The 23,498-nt window shown below is 37.6% G+C and overlaps 1 protein-coding gene across 6 annotated transcripts in view; it reads left to right on the top strand.

Annotated features, from left to right (window-relative positions):
* The window catches only part of Marchf8 (membrane associated ring-CH-type finger 8), a 238,547-nt gene that overhangs the window by 138,933 nt on the left and 76,116 nt on the right, over positions 1–23,498 (top strand). For all 6 annotated transcript variants that reach the window (XM_058580018.1, XM_046446741.2, XM_046446744.2 and 3 more), the window contains exon 2: positions 22,485–22,664. In XM_058580018.1, coding sequence (XP_058436001.1) covers positions 22,563–22,664 — 102 coding nt within the window. In that variant the 5' untranslated portion in view covers positions 22,485–22,562. The remainder of the gene's footprint in view (positions 1–22,484; positions 22,665–23,498) is intronic.

Genomic DNA, 23,498 nt, shown 5'->3' on the forward strand with positions numbered 1-23,498 from the left:
ACTGAATCATGAAGGTCCTGATCAGAGATATGAATGGAAAGTACTCCCTCAAGGGATGGCTAACAGCCCAACTATGTGTCAAATTTATGTTAACAAAGTAATCCAGCCACTTAGAAATCAAAATCCTGAACTACAAATATTTCACTATATGGATGATGTATTATTAGCACACAAAGATAAAAACACATTGCTAGAATGTTATGCCACACTTACAAACTTATTAAAAAATTATAATCTAGAGATAGCAATAGATAAAGTACAATTAAATTTTCCAATTAATTATTTAGGAGTTCTATTATCCTCAACCATGGTCCGTCCACCAAAAATTCAAATACGAGTAGATCAACTCAAATCACTTAATGACTTTCAAAAGTTATTAGGAGACATAAATTGGATAAGGCCTTATTTAGGTATACCAACAGGAGAGTTGGGACCTTTATTTGATATCCTAAAAGGTCCATCAGATCCAAATTCACCCCGAATGTTAACGCCTGAAGCAAGAAAGGCATTAAAAATCATTGAAACATATATGGAAAATATGCATTTGGATAGAATTGATATAAGTTTGCCTTTATTATTTATTGTACTACCAACATGGAAGGATATTCTAACAGGACAATGGAAAGGTCCTGACCCAGTAATTGTCTGGAGTCGGGGGTCTGTTTGTGTGTTTCCACAGGGAGAACAGCAGCCGATTTGGATTCCAGAGAGATTAACCAAGGTCCTGACCCAGTGATTGTCTGGAGTCGGGGGTCTGTTTATGTGTTTCCACAGGGAGAACAGCAGCCGATTTGGATTCCAGAAAGATTAACTAAAGCGATTTCTACAGACCAAAAAGAAGATGATTTGGCTCAAATCCATAACAACTGATATCCAAAACTCCAGTTTGGCTATTCTTACATCTGCAACAGAACCAGGATTCTTTTTTCAATATCTATTTTATTATTGCCATTTGCCATATCATGAAGTTCTATTTTGTTTTTTGAGCTCATACAGACCTAGGTTAATGTTTTGCTGATCAGTTCTATTTTTTGACTATAGAGTTTTTAAACATTGCAATGGAGATTTCACCTGTAAAAAGTTATAAGGCCTTTACTATAATGTTATGTGTTGTATGTATTCTATTATGTGTGCACACTTGTGTTTTGTGTTATATGTTTGAATGTACGTATGTCCATATATCATATATGATGAGCGCTCATGATAAAATGGATCCAAATATTTTTTTTCACGTGATTTATATGGTTTAATTTAAATTGGGTAAACAACTGTTGAGGATTGTTTTAATATGTAAACAAAAAAGAAGGTTAACAGATCTGTTTGTTTACTTTCACCTTTCCTTTTCATTATATTTAATAATTCTCTTAAAGATAATGTAAATTGTTAAGAAAATTGTTTTCTTTTAGTGCCTTCTGTAATGTTACATAATTTTTTCTTTAGCCATTATTGCCAGAATTCCTATCTTCATCCCAGTGCCGGTGAAGACAATGTAAATTGTTAAGAAAATTGTTTTCTTTTAGTGCCTTCTGTAATGTTACATAATTTTTTCTTTAGCCATTATTGCCAGAATTCCTATCTTCATCCCCGTGCTGGTGAAGTCAAAGATAAAACCAATCTACAGATTCTACAATAGCCATCACTGAACTGCTTGCAGAACTTGCCTGGACACATTGTGAGCTCACCTGTATGCATTGTGAACTATCTGTTGGTACAGCGAATTGTGGTAGTGCTGGAGTATTTTTGCTGATGGTGTCACCGGTGGTACAATTTTTCAAAGGAGCCCTCAATTGGCTTAATGTCATGGCATTTTGCATCCTCCTCTACTAGTGATGGTCTAAAATTTGGGGGCCAACAGAGGTGAGGCAAAGAACCTCACCCCCCCACAGGTGCAAAGGCCTATCCACAAGTATGGCTGTATGCTGGACCGGTAGTCAGTGACGGGTATGATCCAATTGCAGTGGTACCAACCTAAGACAGGAGGCTGACGCCTAGAGGTCAGTTCATCCGATGACGGGTAAGGACCATATGTTGAATTGGACTGCCTAACAGGCACGGTCCCTAAGCCACATGCTTGTTGTTTAAACAGAGAGGGGGAGATGTTGAGAGCCACAGCCAAAGGGGCCCCAGCAAACTTCCAGCTGCCAGCAAACTTCCAGCTGCTGGCTGATGATTGGCTCACAGCGGCCCCAGCAACATCTAGCTGATTGGCTCCTCGGCCCCAGCAACATCTAGCTGATTGGCTCCTCTGCAGTGATGCTCATTGGGCTGTTTCCCTGCCCTTTCAGACCATGGAGCTGCTCATTGGGGGACTTTTTTGACTCCGCCCACGTGACCCAGCCAATCGGCCTCAAGAGCAGGAGGATTGTGGGAGGTGGGGAAAAGCTTGTGTTGGAGAGAGAGGCTTGTGGAAAGCCGGTGGTGGCAGTTGAGGCTCTGAGGGTTTTTCCTGAGAGGCTATTTTGTTTGGCGTGTGTGGTTCTAAAAATAAAGTTAGTTTCTTTTGACAAGTGGCTCCTGATTGTGCCCAGCCAGACTGCGGCAAGAAAGTTAATTAGGTCATGAAGGGAAGGAAGAGCATTGCAGAGGATGGCATATATAACAGACTGGGAAGAAGCTGAGAGGTCTGATAGGACTGAAAGAATGCTGCTGTTGTGACAGGAGAAGGAGAGAGTATTACAAAATGAAAGGTCAAATCATAGGGGCCTGGTGGGCTGCACTGAATGAGTATCTTGAGGTATAACTTAGGTAGCATAAAATTCACTCATTATAAGTGTATGATTCAACGAATTTAGTAGAGTTGAGCAGTGTGTTAGCTTTTTTTGTCCCTGTTATGAAAAGACCTGACAGGAACAATTTTAGAGGAGGAAAAGTTTATTTGGGATCACTGTTTCAGTTTGTAGATGGCCTGCTCCATTGCTCTAGGCCCAAATTGAGGCAAGAATAGATGCAGAAAAGTGTTATAGAGGAAGGCAGGTCTGGACATGGCCATCAAGAAGCGGAGTGGGAAAGAGCTTTCCTCATCACAAAAAAATATAAACCTAAAGGCATGACCCCAGTGATCTACCTCCTTCAGCCACACCCTACCTGCCTACAGTTTCTACTCAGTTAATCCATATCAGAGGTTAAACACATTGATTAAATTAAAACTCTTGTACCCCAATCATTTTTCCTCTGAATGTTCTAGTATTGTCTCACACATGAACTTTTGAGGTATATTTAACATCTAAATCATAACATGCTTCTCGGGTCCCCAAAAGCTCATACTCATCTCACAGTGCAAAATACATTTAGTCCATTTCCAAGAGTCCCCATAGTTTCAACAGTTTTAGCTTTGCCCCAAAGTCCCAAATCCAAAGTCTCCCTTGAGACTCAAGGTAAACTCAGTGTGAGCCACTGTAAAAATCAAAAACAAGTTACATGTATCCAATATATTAAGGCACAGAGTAAATATTGCCATTGCAAAAAAGAAGAAATAGGGACTTATAAGGAAGGGATGAGACCAAAGCAAGACTGAAATCCAGCTGGGCAAACAATTCCTGTAGTTCCATGTCTGGTGTCTTGATGCTCTTTCCAAAGGGATTATGTAGCTCTGCCCCTATGGCCTTTCTGTTGCAGCTCACATGGTCACTCTTTTGGCTTGCTTCTGCTTAATTCCTATAGTTTTTTTTGACAGGATGTGTTAGGTTGGTGGTGGTGACTTGGTGGCAACTTAGTGGTTACTTAGAACAAAGCAGCCCACGCGGGAAAAGAACATCAATCAGATGCTGGCGGAAATGCCTGTCAATCAGCCAGATCTCCTGACTAACGCCTGTCAATCAACAGGACCCCCCTGGCCAATCCTGGAGTTCAGCCAACTCCCTTGACCAACTCCAAGGGGGCAAGGGACCCTAGAAACACCTTTTCCTGTCCCAAGCCCTTCCTTTCCTGCTGTAAGGCCCATAAAAGTCGAGTCCAGTTGAGCTTCCATGTGGTTTCTCCTCAGACCCTTCCCCTGTCCCCTCTGTGGGTTTGATTGAGTTCCGCCCGGGAGTGATATCTCAATAAAGCCTGTTCAGCGGCCCTTTTAAATCTGCCTCCTTTGGTTGCTGCCTGCCTCGCCTGATCTGACATCTTGATCTGACAGAATGTCCCTTGTTACTGGCATTTCTTAGTCTTGGGGGTCTCCACTGCAGCTTTGGCATCCTCTCAGTGGCAACCCACAGGGTCTCGAATCCTACTGCGCCTTGCTTGGCCTCCCTGGGCTTCCTTTGAAATCTCGGTAAAAGCCCCCCCCATGACCCCCTAACTCCAGCATTCTGCAGTCTTATAGAACCAGCACACGTGGAGAACACCAAGGTCTGCTACCAGTAGCTTAGGTCTTGAGCAGTAGCCTAGCTTCCTGGGACTGGGACTGCAGTAACCTGAGTGATTGGGTGGCTGAAAATGGTGCAACAACTTCCTGTCTTCACCCTGTGCAAGAAGAGTATCTCCATTGTTTATTCTAAAAGGAAATTTTTACTTATATATATATATATTCATGAACCTGAGGTGAATGTGGTCTTGCCAGTTCCTGAGATATTTCCTATTGTTTTTGAGTAAAATATTTACTGTTTCTTCAGTGGCTTATTCCCTTTAACAACGACATTGTTCTTAGTCCCAATTTTACTTGTAGTTTTCTGGCCACACTGCAAGTTTTTCAGCTATGCTTTCTGCTCCTGATTATCACAGTAAATTTGGCTAAAAGCCACCACCAATACCCATGCCACCCCCTGAAGACTGTGCTGTTTTGGAAGTTCCTCATCAAATTAGTCCATCACCTTTAAATTGAGCCTCACACAAGGTCTCAGGACCTGGGCAACATTTAGACAACTACTTAATCAGAATGTAAAATGAATTTCCAGTAGAGTCTTCTTTTTCCTCTAAAATCTCATGGACCCAGTCTTCACTGTTTGCAGTCCTATTGGCATTCTGGTCTTCTGAGCTCCCACCAGATTCACTCATTAAGCCCTGCCTACAACGATCTAAAGCTTTTCCATCTTGCATCTCTAAACTTTTCAAAGTTCCTCCCACAAATTCTAAAAAGCCCTAGAAGCTTCTGAGTCATATGATGAGGTTAGTCACTCTAATGACCCCACTTTTTGTTACCAGTTTCTGGTTTTAGTCCAAAAGACCTGACAAGAACAATAGTAGAGGAGGAAAAGTTTATTTGGGGTTCAAGGTTTCCGAGCTCTCACTCCATAGATTGCTGACTTGATTGCTGTGGGCCAAAGGTGAAGCAGAACCTCTTGGCAGAAGGGTGTGGCAGAGGAAAGCAGCTCAGGACCTGGCACCAGGAAGGAGAGAGAGAGTGTTCTCCAGGGACAAAGTATTTACATCCCTAGAGATCCACCTTCTCCCATAGTAGGGGCTTATCCATCTGCTTTGTTTCTGTGAATTTTCTTTTGCATTGATTGCAAGAAGTAGAATTCCTGAGTTCTTAAATTTTAAGAAACTGCCAGACCAGTTTTTCAAACTGCCTGTATCATTTCATTCTCACCAGCAATATGAGGGCTTCAGTTTTTATATTAAGTCATTAGTATTGAGTGGCTTTTTGATTATAAATATTCTACTGGGGGTATAAGTGATATCTCATTGTGGTTTTAATTTTAAGCATCTTTTTTGAGTTTATTAGCTATTCATGTGAAATGTCTATTAAAATCTTTTGCCTGTTTTAAAACCAGGTTGTTTTTGTTAGGGATCAGATAATTATTCCCTAAAAATAGGGTATTTTTGGCATGCTGAACAGTTTGATCTAAAAGAAATTAAGAGACCTTAAGGGCAGGCTTAGTATCAAGGTCTCTCTAATCTTATCTCTTATCCTCTCCCCCATGGGCAAGGAGAGGTTCTCTGTGTAATTTCCTTATCTGCATTAGGACCAGACTACAAAAGGGAGCACTGCTGACTTTCATTCCCACCTTGAGATCCCCTTATCTTAGAAAAGAGGATTGGGGACTGTAACATGCTTGGACACATTGCTATTACAAGATGTCTGTATCTGGGTTCAAATTCCAAAGAGAATCATTTTATAAGGTTCCTCCTCAAAATTGTCTGTGTTCCCTTTTCTCCTCTTCTCCAGTAGAAAAAGTGGTATATAAGTTTCTGAACCATGCTGGAGTAGTGGGTAATTACACTGTGTGATAAATTTGTGTGTGTGTGTTTTACAATATTTATTCTTTAGTTGTAGTTGGACACAATACCTTTGTTTTATTTATTTATATATTGCTGAGGATTGAACCCAGGGCCTCACCTGCCACTAGATGAGCATTCTACCACTGAGTCACAACCCTAGCCCCAAATTTGTGTGTGTGTGTGTGTGTGTTTAACTAATTAATGGTCTTTATCAGTTTATTCTAGCATAGTTTCAGAGGTCAGAGGGAAGATTTTCATTTACCCCTATAGATTCTTGAGTTCTAGGAGGTCTTCATATTCTGGATACAATTCTTTTATCAGATATATTGCCTAATTTTTCCCAGTTGGTAACTTATCATTGGTGTAATTAACGGATTATTTAAAAGTGTAAAAGTTTTAAATTTGATTGTTTGATTTAATATATATTTTCTTCTTGAATAACATCCATAAAAGTGGTTGTTGAAGCCAAACTGATGGATTAGGTTCCCCAGGAAAAAGCAGCAAAGGATGAGAATTTAAGCTTTCAGGGACTTGAACATTTAATGTCTCAAATGTTAAGAATGTTGTGTATGAAAGTCAAAAGAAGTGAGTGAACTTGTCACATCAAATAAGAGGACTGGACAGTGTCTTTCAGCCTAAACAGCATGAAGAGCATTGGAGAGCATGTGGACCTTTTTATATTTATATTATTTTTGCATTGTGGACCTTAATACACAGAATGCAGATTGCAGTTTCTTTAAATGTATGTGCAGAGTGAGAAAAAGGCAAAGGTGAGTGTAGAAAACTCTTAGAAGAGCAAACTAAAGGGAAAGGTAACAGAATGTGGGTGAGGGAGCAGGTGAAGTTTATTCCCTTTCTTTTAAAAAATTTTAATGACAAAAAAACCTTCTTATTTAGTATTTAAGTAGTGATCCAGATATTATGCCTGCTTTGGAAATTATGTTGGCATAGGTGTTGATCTATTTAAGGTCACATGAGTCTCCTATTTGTCAGCTCTTAGGCTTCTTCTCCATTTATTTCTTCAAAACAGCTTTAAAATTAAAAAAATAATAGTGACACATGTATGTAGTTTTTTGAAAAGTGAAACAAACGCAAAACTCTCTTATTTAGAACCTTTGGGTCAGAAATAATTTGGAATTTAGAATATTTCTGATTTTTAGAAAGATAATGTGCTATATACTAAATATTATAAAATAAGATCATTGAGGTTTGGGTTAATACCCCTTAAACCCATTACTATTTCTTCATTGAAGTATGATTATACTGAATAGTCCTGGTACAGTCTTTGACTTCTTTGTCAGTTCAGGTTGACTTTTTGTCCCAAAGTAGTTCATAAAAGATCAGTTCTTATTATTAAATAAGTAGAGAAAGGCTAGGGTTTGTTTGTTTCTTTGTTTAGTAGTTTTCTGAATTTTAAACCTGTGATTAGGTGATTGACAGTCATGTATAAACATAGTGGTACTGGGCTGCTATTGTAGCTTAGTGGTAGAGTGCTTGCCTAGCATATGTGAGACACTGAGTTCAGTACTCAGCACCCTATAAAATAAATAAATAAAATAAAGGAATAAAAATATAATACACACACACACACACACATATACAGTTGTACTTTGTTCTGCTCCTCCACAGTCTTTTTAAAACTTTTTATTGGTTCTTTTTAGTTATACATGATAGCAGAATCCATATTAATATAATTATACAAGCATGGAATATATCTTATTCTAGTTAGAGTCCCAATCTTATGGATGTACATGGTGGTGGGATTCACTGTTGTTTTCATTTGTATACATGGGAAAACTATGTCAAATTCATTCCACTGTCTTTCCTTTGCTTATTTCCCCTCCTTTCCCTCCATTCCCCATAGTCTAATCTACTCTGCTTTTGTTCTTCACTTTACCTCCACCCCTCACTGTGGATTAGCTTCCACCTATAAGAGAAAACATTTGACCTTTGGTTTTTTGGAACTGGTTTATTTCACTCAGTGTGATAGTCTCCAGATCCATCCTTTTGCTGGCAGATCTCATAAAATTATTCTTCTTTATGGCTGATTCATAAAAGATCAGTTCTTATTGTTAGGGCACCTAGGTTGGTTTCATAGCTTAGCTATTGTGAATGGAGCTGCTATAATACATTGATGTGGCTGTGTCAGTGTGGTATGCTGATTTTAAATCTTTTGGATATATGCCAAGGTGTGGGTATACTGGGTCATATGGTGGTTCCATTCCAGGTTTTCTGAGGAATCTCCATACTGCTTTCCAGAGTGCTTGAACCAATTTTCAGTCCCTCCAGTAATGTATGAGTGTACCCTTTTCCCCCACTTTCTAACATTTATTGTTAGTTGTATTCTTGATAATTACTATTCTGACAGTAGTGAGATGAAATCTCAGTGTAGTTTTAATTTGTATTTCTCTAATTGCTAGAGGTGTTGACCATTTTTTCATGTATTACTTGACCATTCATATTTCTTCTTCTGTGAATTGTCTGTTCAGTTACTTTGCCCATTTATTGATTGGGTTATTTGTGTGTGTGTTTGTGTGTGTGTGTGTGTGTGTGTGTGTGTGTGTGTGAACAGTCACATCAATGTTAAATTCATGGACTGACTTTCAGATAGTTTTATGTTCACAAACCCTTCTAATTTTCTTTGTCTCTCATTTTCTCTTATTTATTTTCTGTGCTACTTTCTTGACAACTTCTGTGATTTCATTTTCTGACCCTATATTGAACACTTAATTTGCTTATTATTTTTAATTTCTAGAGTGCTTAGTTTTTCCTCTTTTGTATAGATTTTCATATTTTAGCTGTATAGATGCTCTTATCTATGTATCTTTTAAAAAATTTATTCTAATTTGTTATATATGACAGCAGAATGCATTTCAATTCATATTATACATATAGAGCACAATTTTTCATATTTCTGGTTGTACACAATGTAGAGTCACACCATTCATGTCTTCATACATGTACAGAGAGTAATGATGTCCATCTCATTCCACTGTCTTTCCTACCCGCCATGCTCCCTCCTCTTTGCCCTATCTAGAGTTCATCTATTCCTCCCATGCTCCCCCCCATTCCCATTATGAATCAGCATCCTTATATCAGAGAAAACATTCGGCATTTGTTTTTTTAGGATTGGCTTATTTTACTTGGCATTATATTTTCCAACTCTATCCATTTACCTGTAAATGCCATGATTTTATTCTGTTTTAATACTGAGTATTATTTCCTTGTGTATATATACTACATTTTCTTTATCCATTCATCTATTGAAGGGCATCTAGGTTGGTTCCACAGTTAAGCTATTATGAATTTTGCTGCTATAAACATTGATGTGGCTATATCCCTGTAGTATGCTCTTTTTAAGTTCTTTGGTGTAGACCAAGGAGTGGGATAATTGAGTCAAATGGTGGTTCTATTTATGGTTTTCCAAGGAATCTCCATACTGCTTTCCATATTGGCTTCACCAATTTGCAGATCCACCAGCAATGTATGTATCTTTTTAAAAAAAATTTATTTTATTTATTCTAATTAGTTATATATGGCAGCAGAATGCAGTTCAATTCATATTACACAATGAGAGTACAATTTTTCATGTCTCTGGTTGAACACAAAGAAGAGTCACACCATTTGTGTTTTCATACATGTATACAGGGTAATGATGTCCCTTTCATTCCATTGTCATTCCTATGCTCATACCCTCTGGCTGGGCACAATCAGGAGCCACTTGTCAAAAGAAACTAACTTTATTTTTAGAACCACACACGCCAAACAAAACAGCCTCTCAGGAAAAACCCTCAGAGCCTCAACTGCCACCACCGGCTTTCCACAAGCCTCTCTCTCCCACACAAGCTTCTTTCCACCTCCCACAATCCTCCTGCTCTTGAGGCCGATTGGCTGGGTCACGTGGGCGGAGCCAAAAAAGTCCCCCAATGAGCAGCTCCGTGGTCTGAAAGGGCAGGGAAACAGCCCAATGAGCATCACCGCAGAGGAGCCAATCAGCTAGATGTTGCTGGGGCCGAGGAGCCAATCAGCTAGATGTTGCTGGGGCCGCTGTGAGCCAATCATCAGCCAGCAGCTGGAAGTTTGCTGGCAGCTGGAAGTTTGCTGGGGCCCCTTTGGCTGTGGCTCTCAACACCTATGCTCATACCGCCCCCTTTCTCTCCCTCCCCTTTGCCCTATCTAAAGTTAATCTATTCCTCCCATGCCCACCCCGCAACATCCCCATTATGAATCAGTGTCCTCATATCAGAGGACATTTGGCATTTAGTTTTTTGGGATTGGCTTACTTCACTTAGAGCAATGTATGTAATCTTTATGTATGTATGTATCTTTAAGAGGATATTCATTGACTTAGAGATTTTAAAAATTATTATTTTTTTGTTTCCACCCGTTTTTTTTTTTTTTTTTTTTTTGCTGTTGTTGTATGTTTTTATTTGGGTTCATTTCTTTTGGAGCTCTTCTGAGTTTGAGTAGTCAATAAGAAAGTCCTGGCAGAGTTTCTGTGACATGGGGCCACAAAAGTTAGATTGTGGTGAACTGAGTTGTGCAAGGTGAGAAGGTGAAGACCATTATAGACACCTGAAGAAGTTTGGTTGTAGATGGAAAGAGGATAGTAGCATTGCAAGAATTTTTTATTTTTGTTTTTAAAGGTTGAGAGATGCATAAGGCACTTAAAATTCTGTATTGATATTGAATTTTTGCATTTATTTATATCATCATCTAGTGACATAAAGTACTTATTCTGTGCGTTTTCATTGGAGAACTGATATAATGAGGACTTCAAGGAGGAGAGGGTGAAAATATGGAGAGGAAGCTATATGACAGAGTGAGGCCCCTGAGTTAGCCAGGTGAGGAGAAGGGTCAGAATCCCCAGGTAAATTCCCAGAGCTGGGGAAGACCTTTCCATTGCATTATATACTGTAGTTTGCCTAGTTCATGAAAGGGTTTCAGACTGTGGGTAAGTTTATAGAACTGATGAAAGGAACTTTATAGTAAATATGGCTTAAACAATGAAAATGCATGATCTCATGGTCATACCCTGGGCATGTGGGCTTCCCATACAAGGAAGTCTGATAGGAGAAAAAAATATATTCTTCTCTTGTGGAAAGAAAACCTCTATACTACCTTGGAACAAGAGATTTGTGCTATAACCATGACAAGAAGAAAAATACATTTACTAATAGTACTTGTTTATGATTCTTTTCTGTGTACTTTTAGATGATGGTTACTGACACAGATAAGGGTTCTAGCATAGCTCCAGAGACATGTGTACTAAAAAGGAGCCATATAAGCAGCAGGTAGCCTTCTGCGTGCTGGGCAAAAGCTCAGATTATGAAAAGCAGGCAAATACTAGCCTTTCTTGTCTACTGTGGCATATTGCTGTATTCCCATTTGCTAGCAGTTCATGTTTGAACTCCATTTTTGTTGTTGTGTAAAGGCTGTTTCACTGCAGTTGTGTTTTTGTGGAAAGTATACCAACCAGAAACAGTATGATATGAAAATAATTATAAATTTGTTTCACTGTTTGCAGAAGAAGTAATTCAGTCTCCAAGATCAGTAACTTTCTGAACAAAAGTTTGATGTAATAGCTCTGTGAAGAAAGACAAACTGTTTCCATGATGCACAGAGTTTTTTGTTTGTTTGTTTGTTTGATGTTTAGATACTGGGTATCAAACCCAGGAACATACTACCTCAGAGCTACATTCCCAGTCCTTTTTATTTTTTTATTTTGAGACAGGGTCTAAGTTGCTGAGTCTGGCCTTGAACTCGAGGCTCTCCTGTCTCAGCATCCTGAGTTGCTGGGATTACAGGTATGCATCACCATGCCCAGCTATCAAGCTATTTTTTAGGGATAGTTCCCTACAAAAATATTAGAGGAAATCCTAAAAATTGAAAAGGAGCAGAATATGAATCCTATGATGATGGTAATCATCTGTATTCTGAAAATATGTTTTCCTACTTTCTTTCAGTAGGGAATTAAGTTTAATTTCTGTGATGCCATCAGAAATGCATTCCTCACAGAAAATCAGCCTTTTTATGGTTGTATATATTCATTGAAAACATAACAGTTCTCTTGCCAGCCTATGTGGAATGACTTCATCTTTTTATTTTAGCTCTTTAAAAAGCATACTTTATAAAATAGCATATCTTTACAAAATATCTGAAAAATAAAAATAAAAATTATTTATATTGCTGTCTTATTAAGCTGCTTATTAGCATTTTCATGATTTACCTCCTAGGATTTTTGCTTATATGTATATTTACATGGCTGTTAGTTATAATGCATGTATAATTTTCAGCACCTGGTTCTTATCACATCTGTGCTTCTGTACTGCTTATAATGACCATATAATATTCCCTCAGTTGTACTAATAACTATAGTTCACATAGCTTTGCCCCAATTTGGTTACTTAAATGGAAAATCTCGGGATTTGTAGGTTTTTGCAGGTTTTCTTAGGCTAAGCTTACCAAACATAAACTCCCCCATGATTACTGAGCCTGTTGCTTAACAGTTTCCTTGATGGGTATTCTGAATTTATGATGCCATCAGAGGCTGAGAACACAGCCTCAACACACATTTGTCAGTGACACATTTGCCATATTTTTGTTGGAATTTGTTAAGGAAAAAATTAATTTGATGAACTGTTGACTTTCCTTGATTATTAAGTTGTTATTATTCATGATAGTAAACCAGATGATGTACTATCATTTTATCTTTGTCCTTATTTGTGAAGTGGCTGTTTGTATGCCCTGTGCATTTATCAAGTGTTTCAGCATTTTTTAGAAATTTATTTGTATTAATTTATTCTATACAAATATGTTAATCTCTGTCCTTTATACTACACAAGTTTTCCAGTCTTTCATTCAGCTGTTATTTCTTAAGGGAGATACTGGGGATTGAATTAGAACAAAATATATTCCATGCCTTTATGTCAAAATGGATTCTACTGTTACGTATTACTAAAAGCAACCAATAAAAATCATAGCGTCATATCTACAAACATTTTTCCTTGGTGATTTAAAAAAATGTTAACTCAAGGCTTAGCCATTCTTTCCTTAGTTCTTTAATAGATTCATTTGCAATTGACTTTTTTTTTTTGTTACTGGGGATTGAACACAGGGGTGCTTTACAACTTATTTTAAGACAAGGTCTCACTAAGTTGATGTGATCTCGCTAAATTGCCTAGACTGACCTCAAACTTGACATCATCCTGCTTTAGGCTCCTGAGTTGCTGGGATTACAGATATAAGCCACCATGTCTGATTGCAATCAATGTTTACTATGTTTCTTTTTTCTTTTTTTCTTTCCTCTCTCCATTTAACTTTTTTTTAATATTTATTTTTTAGTTGTAGGTGGACACACCATCTTTATTTCATTTTTATGTGGTGCTGAGGATCGAACCCAGTGTGCGAGGCGAGCACTCTACCACTAAGACACAACCCCAGTCCCTCCATTTAACTTTTATGTGCTTCATACTATATGAGTCTAATGCTTAGTATATTGATAATATGTTATCCCAACCCCATTGAAAACTTGTCCCTTCCTGTAATTTTGGGCTGTTGGCTATTATATTCTTCAGTACAATTCAATTAGTTTCTGATCTCTTTGTAGTCTGGTATCCGTTTCTTGTTGTTTAGTAATAATAATTGCCTTATAATACTTAAATATTCTTCACATTTCCTTTGTAAGTTCTTTTTAAAAAATTTTAATTGATTTTTTTAAAAAAAATAAATGACAGTGGAATGCATTACAATTCTTATTACACATATACAGCACAATTTTTAATATCTCTTATCTCTGATTGTATATAAAGTATGTTCACACCTATTTATGTCTTCATACATGTACTTTGGATAATGATGTCCATCATATTCCACCATCCTTTTTGTTCTAAATATTTAATAGGACTCATCTCCTTATTGCTTTTTCCCAACATTTTTTTACTTGATTAGCTTATTCTTATGCGTAATTTTAGTACCATTTTATAACCAAAATTCTTGTTTTGATTTTGATGGTTTTACATTTAACATGCTTCAGTTTTAGAAAGAGCACATCTTTATTATAGTATTCAAAAATATTATAAATCATTATTTTTTTTTTCATGAAAAGTTCTTAGTTTTATTTTATCTTATTTTAGTTTTTTTGCTACTGGGGATTAAACTCAGGGGCACTCAACCATTGAACCACACCCCCGGTCCTTATTTGTATTTTATTTAGAGATAAGGTCTTACTGAGTTGCTTAGGGCCTCGCTAAGTTGCTGATGCTGACTTTGAACTTGGATTCCTTCTGCCTCTCGATTCTGAGCTGCTGGGATTATAGGCATAAGCCACCATACCTGGCTAATTCTTAATTTTTATATCATTTACTTCTACTACTTTAAGTAACATATACACATATAAAACACATATATATATGCTCACATATATATGTGTGTATATATGTGTGCGTATGTGTATTTTTCCTTGCATTGGAGTACCCTACTGATTTTATACAAATGTTCATAACTTTAACTGGTCCCAATAATTCTTATAAAATTTCTTTGGACTTCAGCCTTTCCACTGTACTATGAAATTCTCTATTTTTTCCCATGCTGGGGATTGGACCTAGGGCCTTACTGATGCTAGGCAAACACTCTGAGCTATACTCCCAAGCCATTTACTTATTTATTTGTATCAGGGATTGAACCCAGGGGCTCTTAACCATGGAGCAACATCCTTTTTTTAATTTGAGACAGGGTCTTGCTAAGTTGCTGAGGCTGGCTTTTAACTTGCCATCCTCCTGTCTCAGCCTCCCAAGCTGCTGGGATATTTTTAAGTGTTTGTATATTTGCAGAAAATTCAAACCATATGTTTATAAACCTCAGTGATAATGTGCTTATTTTGCTTTTCAGTTTAATTAGAATGTCTCTAAGTTTTGGGGATTAAACCCACATGTTAGGCCTTGTACATGCTCTACTGTTGAACTACACTCATAGCCCTTATTTTATGTTTTGAGATACAGTCTTGCTAAGTTGCCTAGGCTGGCCTTGAACCTTGAGATCCTCCTGTCTCAGACTTCCAGATAGCCTGAATTATAGACCTGTGCCATAGCACCTGGCTAGAATGTCTCTAAGAGTTTTGCTGTGTTTGTTAAATTTTAGTTTGAGATTTTTTTTAAAGTTATTAGGGGTTCTCCATTGCTACTTTGTGAAATTTCATATTGAGGTTGGATTTTATCATTTGTTTGTAGCATCAAATGACATAAATGACTGACAACTGAAGATTTTTCCTGGAAAACAAGTTTTATTTGTGTATATTCAGGTGTTATGAATGGGATGGTAACTTCTGATCCATTTTTGAACATACCTTTGATTTCCTGTAGGTATGGGAATCTTTGTGTATCTCCCTTTTACCCTCTGCTCTTTTGTGCATACATATCTTGTAACGTTCAGCCAGGACTTAGGGGACAGAGCAGAGTGCTGCCGGAACCTGGCATCTTGCAAGCAAGTGTGCTGGGAGGAAGGCAGACCCTTTTTGGGTGATTTTTTTCCTCAGGGAGTCTGCAATAGCATCTTTGTCTTCTCCTGGCTCCCCTTCATCATCTGTATTTGTCTACAACGTTGTTAATGGAATGGGCAGATCTTCTTTCATTTTGACTATCTGGAAAGCACATAGAACAGAAAGTTCAGTTGTTAACCCTTGCTGGTTGTCTTCTTTATCAGGCCATCCATTTCTCCTTAGAGCGATAGATTTGTCATCCTTGCTTTCCCTCAGAGTCAAGATGCCTAGAGGTCCTAAATAAATGTCAGAAAGATTTGAGGTCCCAGTTGTGGAAATCTTGTGTTACACTGAAGCGTAGGAGGAAGAGAAAATAGCACTGTTTAAGACAAAGCAATTAGATAGACCTTTGTGATGCAGAGAGAGAAAATTACTGCAAATACCTGGAAAACCTTATTGGTACATGTGCTAAAGAGAACTCTTAATTTGTGCACATGGCCACAATCTTATTTGATCTTCACAGCAATCCTTTGAATTGAATTGAGGTTATTACCCTTGTCTTTTACAGACAGGAAGTAAGAATTTAGAAATTGGTCAGTTTGCCTAACCTCTCACAGTTTAGTGCTAGGACTTGAGCATTAGTTTCTGCTTGCTGATTTTGTACTCTTTCTGTTGCCGTTCTTAAAAGTGGAAGGGTGGGAGATGGGGAAGCAATTGGCATTTCCGTGTCATCTAGATACATTATTAGGGAATGAACAAAGGGAAAATAAAAATTTCTCTTAGACCACTTTAATTGTTTCCACATTCTTTTAAAAATAATTTTATTGAGATATAGTTTATGCCCATTACAATTTGCTGATTTAAAGTTTATAATCTTATGACTTTTAGTGTATCCAAGAGCTATATAACCATCACTGTTGTCATTTTTAGGACATTTTCATTGGTTTAAAAAGGAAACCCTTTTAGCCATTTCCCCCTACTATTTGCCTATTTCTACCCCAGTCCTTGTGAATCAGCAGTCTACTTTTTGTCTCTGTGGATTTATCTACTTTGTACATTCATACAAATGTCATCATATTGTGTGTTTTTTTGTGACTAAATTCTTTCACTTAAAATGACATTTTTTCAAAGTTCATCCATTTGCATGTGTCAGTACTTTATTTCTTTTTATTATTGAATGAGTCTACTGAATGGAGAATACAAAAACAAGTTTTTGGGCAGTTTTCATAAATGGGGCAAATGTTTTTATTTCTTTTGAGTATGTATGCCCTAGGAGTGGAATTGGTGGGTCATGTGGTGACATGTTTAACATTTTGAGAAAGGATCAGACTGTATTCCAAAGCAGCTGCATATATTTCTATCAGCAGTGTCTTTAGTTAGAGACATAATTAAAATGATATTTCATGGTTTGTGTTACATTTCTTTTGATGACCAAAGATTTTGAGTAATTGTTTTTCATTGGGTTTAAATTTAATTGTAAGAGAGTTTTGTTTTTTTTTTTAAACATATTCTGAATACAAATCACTTACTAGATACAGGACTTACAAAAACTTCCTTCTATTCTGTGGATTTTTTTTTTTTTTTTTTGGTGGTACTAGGGATTGAACCTAGGGGTTTTGCACATGCTGGGCAAGCACTTATTGCTGAACTGAGCTGTCTCTGGTCCTTTATTTAAAAATGTTTTTTGAAAGCTGGCCTTGAACTTGTGATCCTCCGGCCTTAGCCTCCCAAATAGCTGGGATTGTGGTATGCACACACATCCAGAAATCTTTTCACTTTTTTTTTTGTTGTTGTTGTTGTTCAGTACTGGGGATTGAACTTGGTGCTTTGTCACTATATCCACCCTTAGTCCTACCCTGACACTTTTGTTAAAATTTTGAGACAGGGTATCATTTAATTAGCCAGGCTGGCCTTAAATTTGATATCTTCCTATTTCAGCCTTCTCAGTAACTGGGATTGTAGGTGTGTGCTACTGGACTGGGCTCTTCCCTTTCTTGATGATGTCTTTAAAAGCACTTTTTTTTTTTTTTTTTTTTTGGTGATGTGTAGTTTGTCTATTTTTTCTTTATTTTAGGAAGGGATACACATTCATTCTTCTGCATGTGGCTATTCAGTTGTCTCCATCCTCTTGAAAATATTATTCTTTCACCATAGAATGGCCTTTGTTGAAAATCAGATGACCATAGATAACATGAATCTTAGACTCTATATTCTATTCTGTTGATCTATATATATATATTCTTTTGTTTTGTTTTGGTACTGGGGATTGAACCAGGGGTTGCTTACCACTAAGTGATAGCTCCAGCTCTTTTTTTAAATGTCTTTATTTTGAGGCAGGGTCTTGCTAAGTCCTTAAGGCCTCATTAATTTGCTGAGGCTAGTCTTGAACTTGCAATCCTCCTGCCTCAGCCTCCTGAGTCGTTAGGATTATATTGTGTACCACCATACCCATCTCTGTTGATCTATCTATACTTATTCAATACCATGATCTTGATAACTGTACTAAGTTTTGAATTTGAGAAGTGTGAATCTTCCAATTTTGTTCATCTTTTTCAAGGTTATTTTAGCAATTTTGAGTCCCTTGAATTTCTATATAAATTTTGGAACTAGCTTTTCAAATTCCTGCAAAAAAGTCAGTTTACATTTTGATAGGTATTACTTTGAATCTTTAGATCAATTTGGGGAGAATTGCCATCTGTGTTAGTCAGTTTTCTGTTGTTTTGGCAAAATACTTGATATAAAAAACTTAAAAAGAGGAGAGATTTCTTTTGGCTTACAGTTTCAGAGGCTTCAGTCCATGATCTCTTGGCCTTTTGGCTTTTGGCCCTATAATAAGACATTTCATTATGGCAGAAGAATGTGGTGGAAGAAAACTGCTCATTTCATGGTGACCAGGAAAGATGTGGGGAGGGAGAGAGGTGAAAGGGAGAGAAATAAAGATGGGGAGAGAAGGAGGAAAGGGATTTGGACAAAACACACCCTTCAAAGGCATGCCCCCATTGACCTGCTTCCTTTGACTAGGCTGTGCCTCTTAAAGGTTCCACTGTCTCCCAACATTGCTGTCAGCTGGGGCCAATCCTTTAACACACAAGCCTCTGGGAGACATTCCAGATTCAAACTGTAAACATTTTAACAATATAAAGTCTTCTGATCCATGAACATAGGATTTCCATCCCCAGACTCAAAGAACTGGCCTTGGCATTTCAGTTCTAACAGATATGGATGCTCATTTCAGGTGTCCCATATTTTCTGAGTTAGCATTAGTGGAATTGATTGTTAGGTATAATATAGAGGTTTAACCATTGCTTTTAAAGATAAATTGATAGATATCTGGAGATTTTGCAAAGAAAATAGTGTAGTAACTGCTTTATGCTTTCATAATTACCTTCACATTAAAAAGTGGCATGGTGGGCTGGGGTTGTGGCTCAGTGTAGAGCCCTTGCCTAGCACATGTGAGGCACTGGGTTTGATCCTCAGCACCATATAAAATAAATAGAGAGAGAGAGAGAGAGACAGACAGACAGACAGACACACACAGACATTGTGTCCCTCCACAACTGAAAATTTTAGAAAGTGGTATGGTCTGTTTTTTAGTTTGTTTATAGACTTAGTTAGACTTACCTTCAATACGTCTGGCACAGGAGAGGGATTGTTTCAAGTAAACTTACAGGTCTATCTCCTGGAGGCGGGGGTGTACATCAGAAGACTAGCTTAAGTGGTTGTAAAGAGGCAGGTACTTAAAAACTGCAAATAATTTTAAACCCTCTTGCATTTGTGTTTCTGTGGCATAAATGGTCCCCTGAGATTGTCATGGGCATGTATCAGTGATGCGATAATGCTTATCATCCATGACAAAGGATTTTAATGCATTACTGATGAAAAAGCAATTCACTACTAACTATTGTGATCTGCTGGCATGTAAGACATATCAGCAAAAAATAAGTTTCTCTTGTCTTGTATAATGTGCTTAAATATAAACATTCAGATCATTTGTGGGATACAGTGCTTCATCTGTACTAGCTTCATCAAGGCTTGAAGTAGAGTAGGTTATGCATATCTACTCGACTTCAAAAAAAGAGTAGGTTATGTATATCTACTCTACTTTAAAAAAATTAAGTAGGTGACACTTGTTATCAGAGATTATCTACCTGTTCTAAAATTAAAAGTTTATTTATTTATTTATTTATTTTAAGATACTGGAGATTAAACTCCCAGGGCCTCACACAGGCTACACGGGTGCTGTACTGTTGTGTTCCATGACTAAACACTTAAGGTCATTCTAGGTGAACTGGTCTGCACAAAATAATCACAGAGAGACAGAGAAATACCTTTTTCTTTGGATCCTGTGATGGCTCCTCTGAACTTAAAGGTCTGGAAAGAGAGAGCACATGCTGAACTCTTTTATTGGGGAGAAGCCATTCAAATGAGGCAAGGGGTCAGGTTCAGGGAGTTGAGTTTAGATTTATGATGTCTGCTCTCGGCAGGTTGACTGACATCTAGGAAGGCCATGCCCATCTCATGAGCTGTGTGGGGATCATGGCAGAGCAAGCGAAAAGACCAAGCAAGGCCAGCCCAAAACAGAGGGATGTCAGTTCAGTCCACTTGGTGTGCTCAGTGCTCATAGTTCACACACACACAGCCCATGGCTGGCTTGCCACATCTCCATATTCTCATCACTCAAGGTTAAGGGGTGCTTGGTTCGTGTGTGACAGCTCCCGACACTTTACCACTGAGGTATATTCCTGGCCCTTTTAAAATTTTATTTTGATATAGGGTCTTTGCTAAATTGCCCAGTATGGCTTCAAACTTGCTATCCTCTTTCTTCAACCTCTTTGTAGCTGGAATTACAAGCATGTACCGCCATGGTTGGCATAAAATTTGATTTTTAAAATCAGATTTTTTTTAAAGATCATTTCCTTGTATTCATTGGTTCCTTCCAGTTTCTTATTTCTTTCTGTTGCTTATTGATTTTAGCTATGCAAAGGAGTCCATTTTGTGAGTCCTTTTGTTGTTCTGTTTCTATAGTGACCTGTCAATGTGAGACCAGCCTCATAAATACCTTTGTACAGAGCAGAATTTTGGGAAAGGTGATATAAATGTCTGCTTGTCAAATGTGGCCTTAGGGTTGTTAGGTTTTGTTGTTTGTCTTCCCTGCCTATCTACTACTACTACCTCATCCCAAGCATATGGTTAATAAATGAAATCCCTCAAGTTAGAGATTAATTCTTTTGGTTTAAAGCTTATATCCTTGTTAAGTTTCAAACAGCAAGAAACATTGCTACCTTAAGCCTTATGAATAATTTGTATTTAATTGTATATAGAATTTTGATAGATTTTACTGGGGGCATTGAGAAGAGAGAATGAAAAAGAACATAGTTCAATTACTAGCCACTTCAGGGGCATGTAGGAGGGAAAAAAAAAAAACAGAAAAAAGGCATGAGTGCCTGGAATTATTGAAGACAGCCTAACATACACAATTATTCTACCTAAGGGCAGCATTTTCTTGGTTCTCAGGAATGTCATCTTCCTGGGGGTCTTCATGATAACCCCCATCTTCTGTGAGAAATCCTTTAGAGCAGTGCTTGGTAAACTATAGGTCATGGACCAAATCTAGCCTGCTACTTGTTTTTATAAGTAAAGTTTTATTACAATATAAATCTTAGTCCATTTTGTGTTGCTATAATAAAATACCTAGATACTTTATAAAGGAAAGATTTATTAACTCCCAGATCTGGATGTTCAAGAGCATGGTATTGGCATTACTTTCTGGTGAGGGTCTCATAATATGGTGGATGACATGACATGGTGAAAATACAAGAAAGGGGAGAAGGGCAAGAAGGTAGGGAATATGAGAGATGTGAATATGGCAAGAGAGTGGGCAGAAGCAGTAAAAGCTTCTTTATAACAACCTGCTATTGAGTAAACAATGAAACCTAACTTGGTCTCTCAGGAAAGCATTAATCTCTCTTAAAGACCTCATCTCTTAAGACCCCATCATCTAAATACCATTACATTGGGGAATAAGCTTCTAGCATATGAACCTTTGAGGAACACACAATATCAAAAACCATAGCACATCACCATTCTCCTTCATTTACATATAAGCGGTTTCCATGCTAAAAGGCAAGTTGAGTAGCTGCAACAGATTCAGCCACACACCTGAAATATTTATGTGGCCCATTATAGGAAAAGTTTGCCAACAACTGGTCTAGTGAGTCTAGACTTTTAGAAGGTTAAGCATGGATCATGGATATTTTGAATTTATATTAGACTTCTTAACCTCCAATCTTACTATTGTATATGCTCAAGAGCAGCAGTTTTAAGGAAACATAACTGCTTATATCAGGATGAGTGCTTGATTGTGAAAAAAGTTTAACTTCAAAAATATAGTAGATGAATAAAGTGCTTAAACCTAAGTAGACAATGGAGAATTAATCTTTGATTATACATGTACCTGATCCACCAGCCTCTTCAGCATACTCCCATTTTAGAGAAATGTTACCATTTTCCTCCTAAAAAGTCATTTTCCTTTTTTTTTGAATACCAGGAATTGAACCCAGGGGCGCTTAACCATTGAACCATAACCCTAATCCTTTTTATTTTGAGACAGGCTGTCACTAGGCTGCTTAGGGCCTTGCTGACTTGCTGAGACTGACCTTGAATTTGAATCCTCTTGCCTCAGCTTCCTGAATTGCTGAGATCACTGGTGTGTTCCACCACATCTGGCTAACTTCTGTCATTTTTGAAGATGAAACATTTATCATTATCTATTTAAGTCAAAATATGAAATTAAAGATAAAATGCTAATCTCATTCTTAGAAAAGTATTTTAGCTCAGTTATGTTTCTCTTCACTCCTCTTAGCTTGAAGTCCATGGCCCAAGATGACTCTACCAGTGGAGACTCTCTTCTATAAAGAAGGAAACTGGATCAGAGGCTGGGATGAGCATGCCACTGCATCAGATCTCTGCCATTCCATCCCAGGATGCTACTTCTGCTAGAGTCTACAGAAGTAAGACCAAAGAAAAGGAGAGGGAAGAACAGGTAATGGGAGAATACATTTTTTTTTTTAGTTTTCATTAAAAGTTCATTAAATATAATCTTTAATAATACTTAAGCTCTAAAATCAGGGTTTCCTTAGGTAATATACTAATAAGCACACAATAGTTGTGCTTAGAAGAGATTGTCTTTTGGTAGTTTTCTGATTTTGATGTAAACTTACTCTGTTCATAAATGGTTATAAATGGTTTATCTATTGGTTAAGTCTGTATGCCTGATTACTTCTGATAAATCACTAAGATAAAGTTCGTGCGGGGCACAGTGCTACATGCTTGTAAACCCAATGGCTCTGGAGGCTGAGACAGGAGGATCACGAATTCAAAGCCAGCCTCAGCAAAAGCAAGTCACTAAGCAACTCGGTGAGACCCAGTCTCCAAATAAAATACAAATTAGGGCTAGGGATGTGGTTCAGTGGTCGAGTGCTCCTGAGTTCAATCCTTAGTACCCCCTGCCCCCCCAAAAGATAAAATTCTTTTAATTTTCAGAACATGATATAAAGCATAAATTTATTTGAAGAAAAATTTAGGAATGCTTTACTTGGTTAAAAGGGTACCATAGTTAATACCACTGAGCCTCTCTCTGCCCTTGTACTTGTGATGTGGCTTGAAAATAACTATGCATTAGAGTCTGAGAAGTTCAGGATGGAGAATGTTTAGGACTTCTAATCCCAGCCAGTGGGGTCAAGGAAGTCTTCTTGGAAAAGATGGCATTTGTGCAGAGACCTGAAACAATGATCTGGAGTTAGGAGAAAGGGAGGAGGCATAGTATGCCAAGTTGGGGAAATGCTACATGCCAAATTCCTGAAGATTAGAGCAATGT

The sequence above is a fragment of the Marmota monax genome, unplaced genomic scaffold, assembly GCF_021218885.2.
Source record: "Marmota monax isolate L192 unplaced genomic scaffold, Marmota_monax_Labrador192_F-V1.1 WCK01_AAM20220418_F8-fsc00207, whole genome shotgun sequence".
Lineage (NCBI taxonomy): Eukaryota > Metazoa > Chordata > Mammalia > Rodentia > Sciuridae > Marmota > Marmota monax.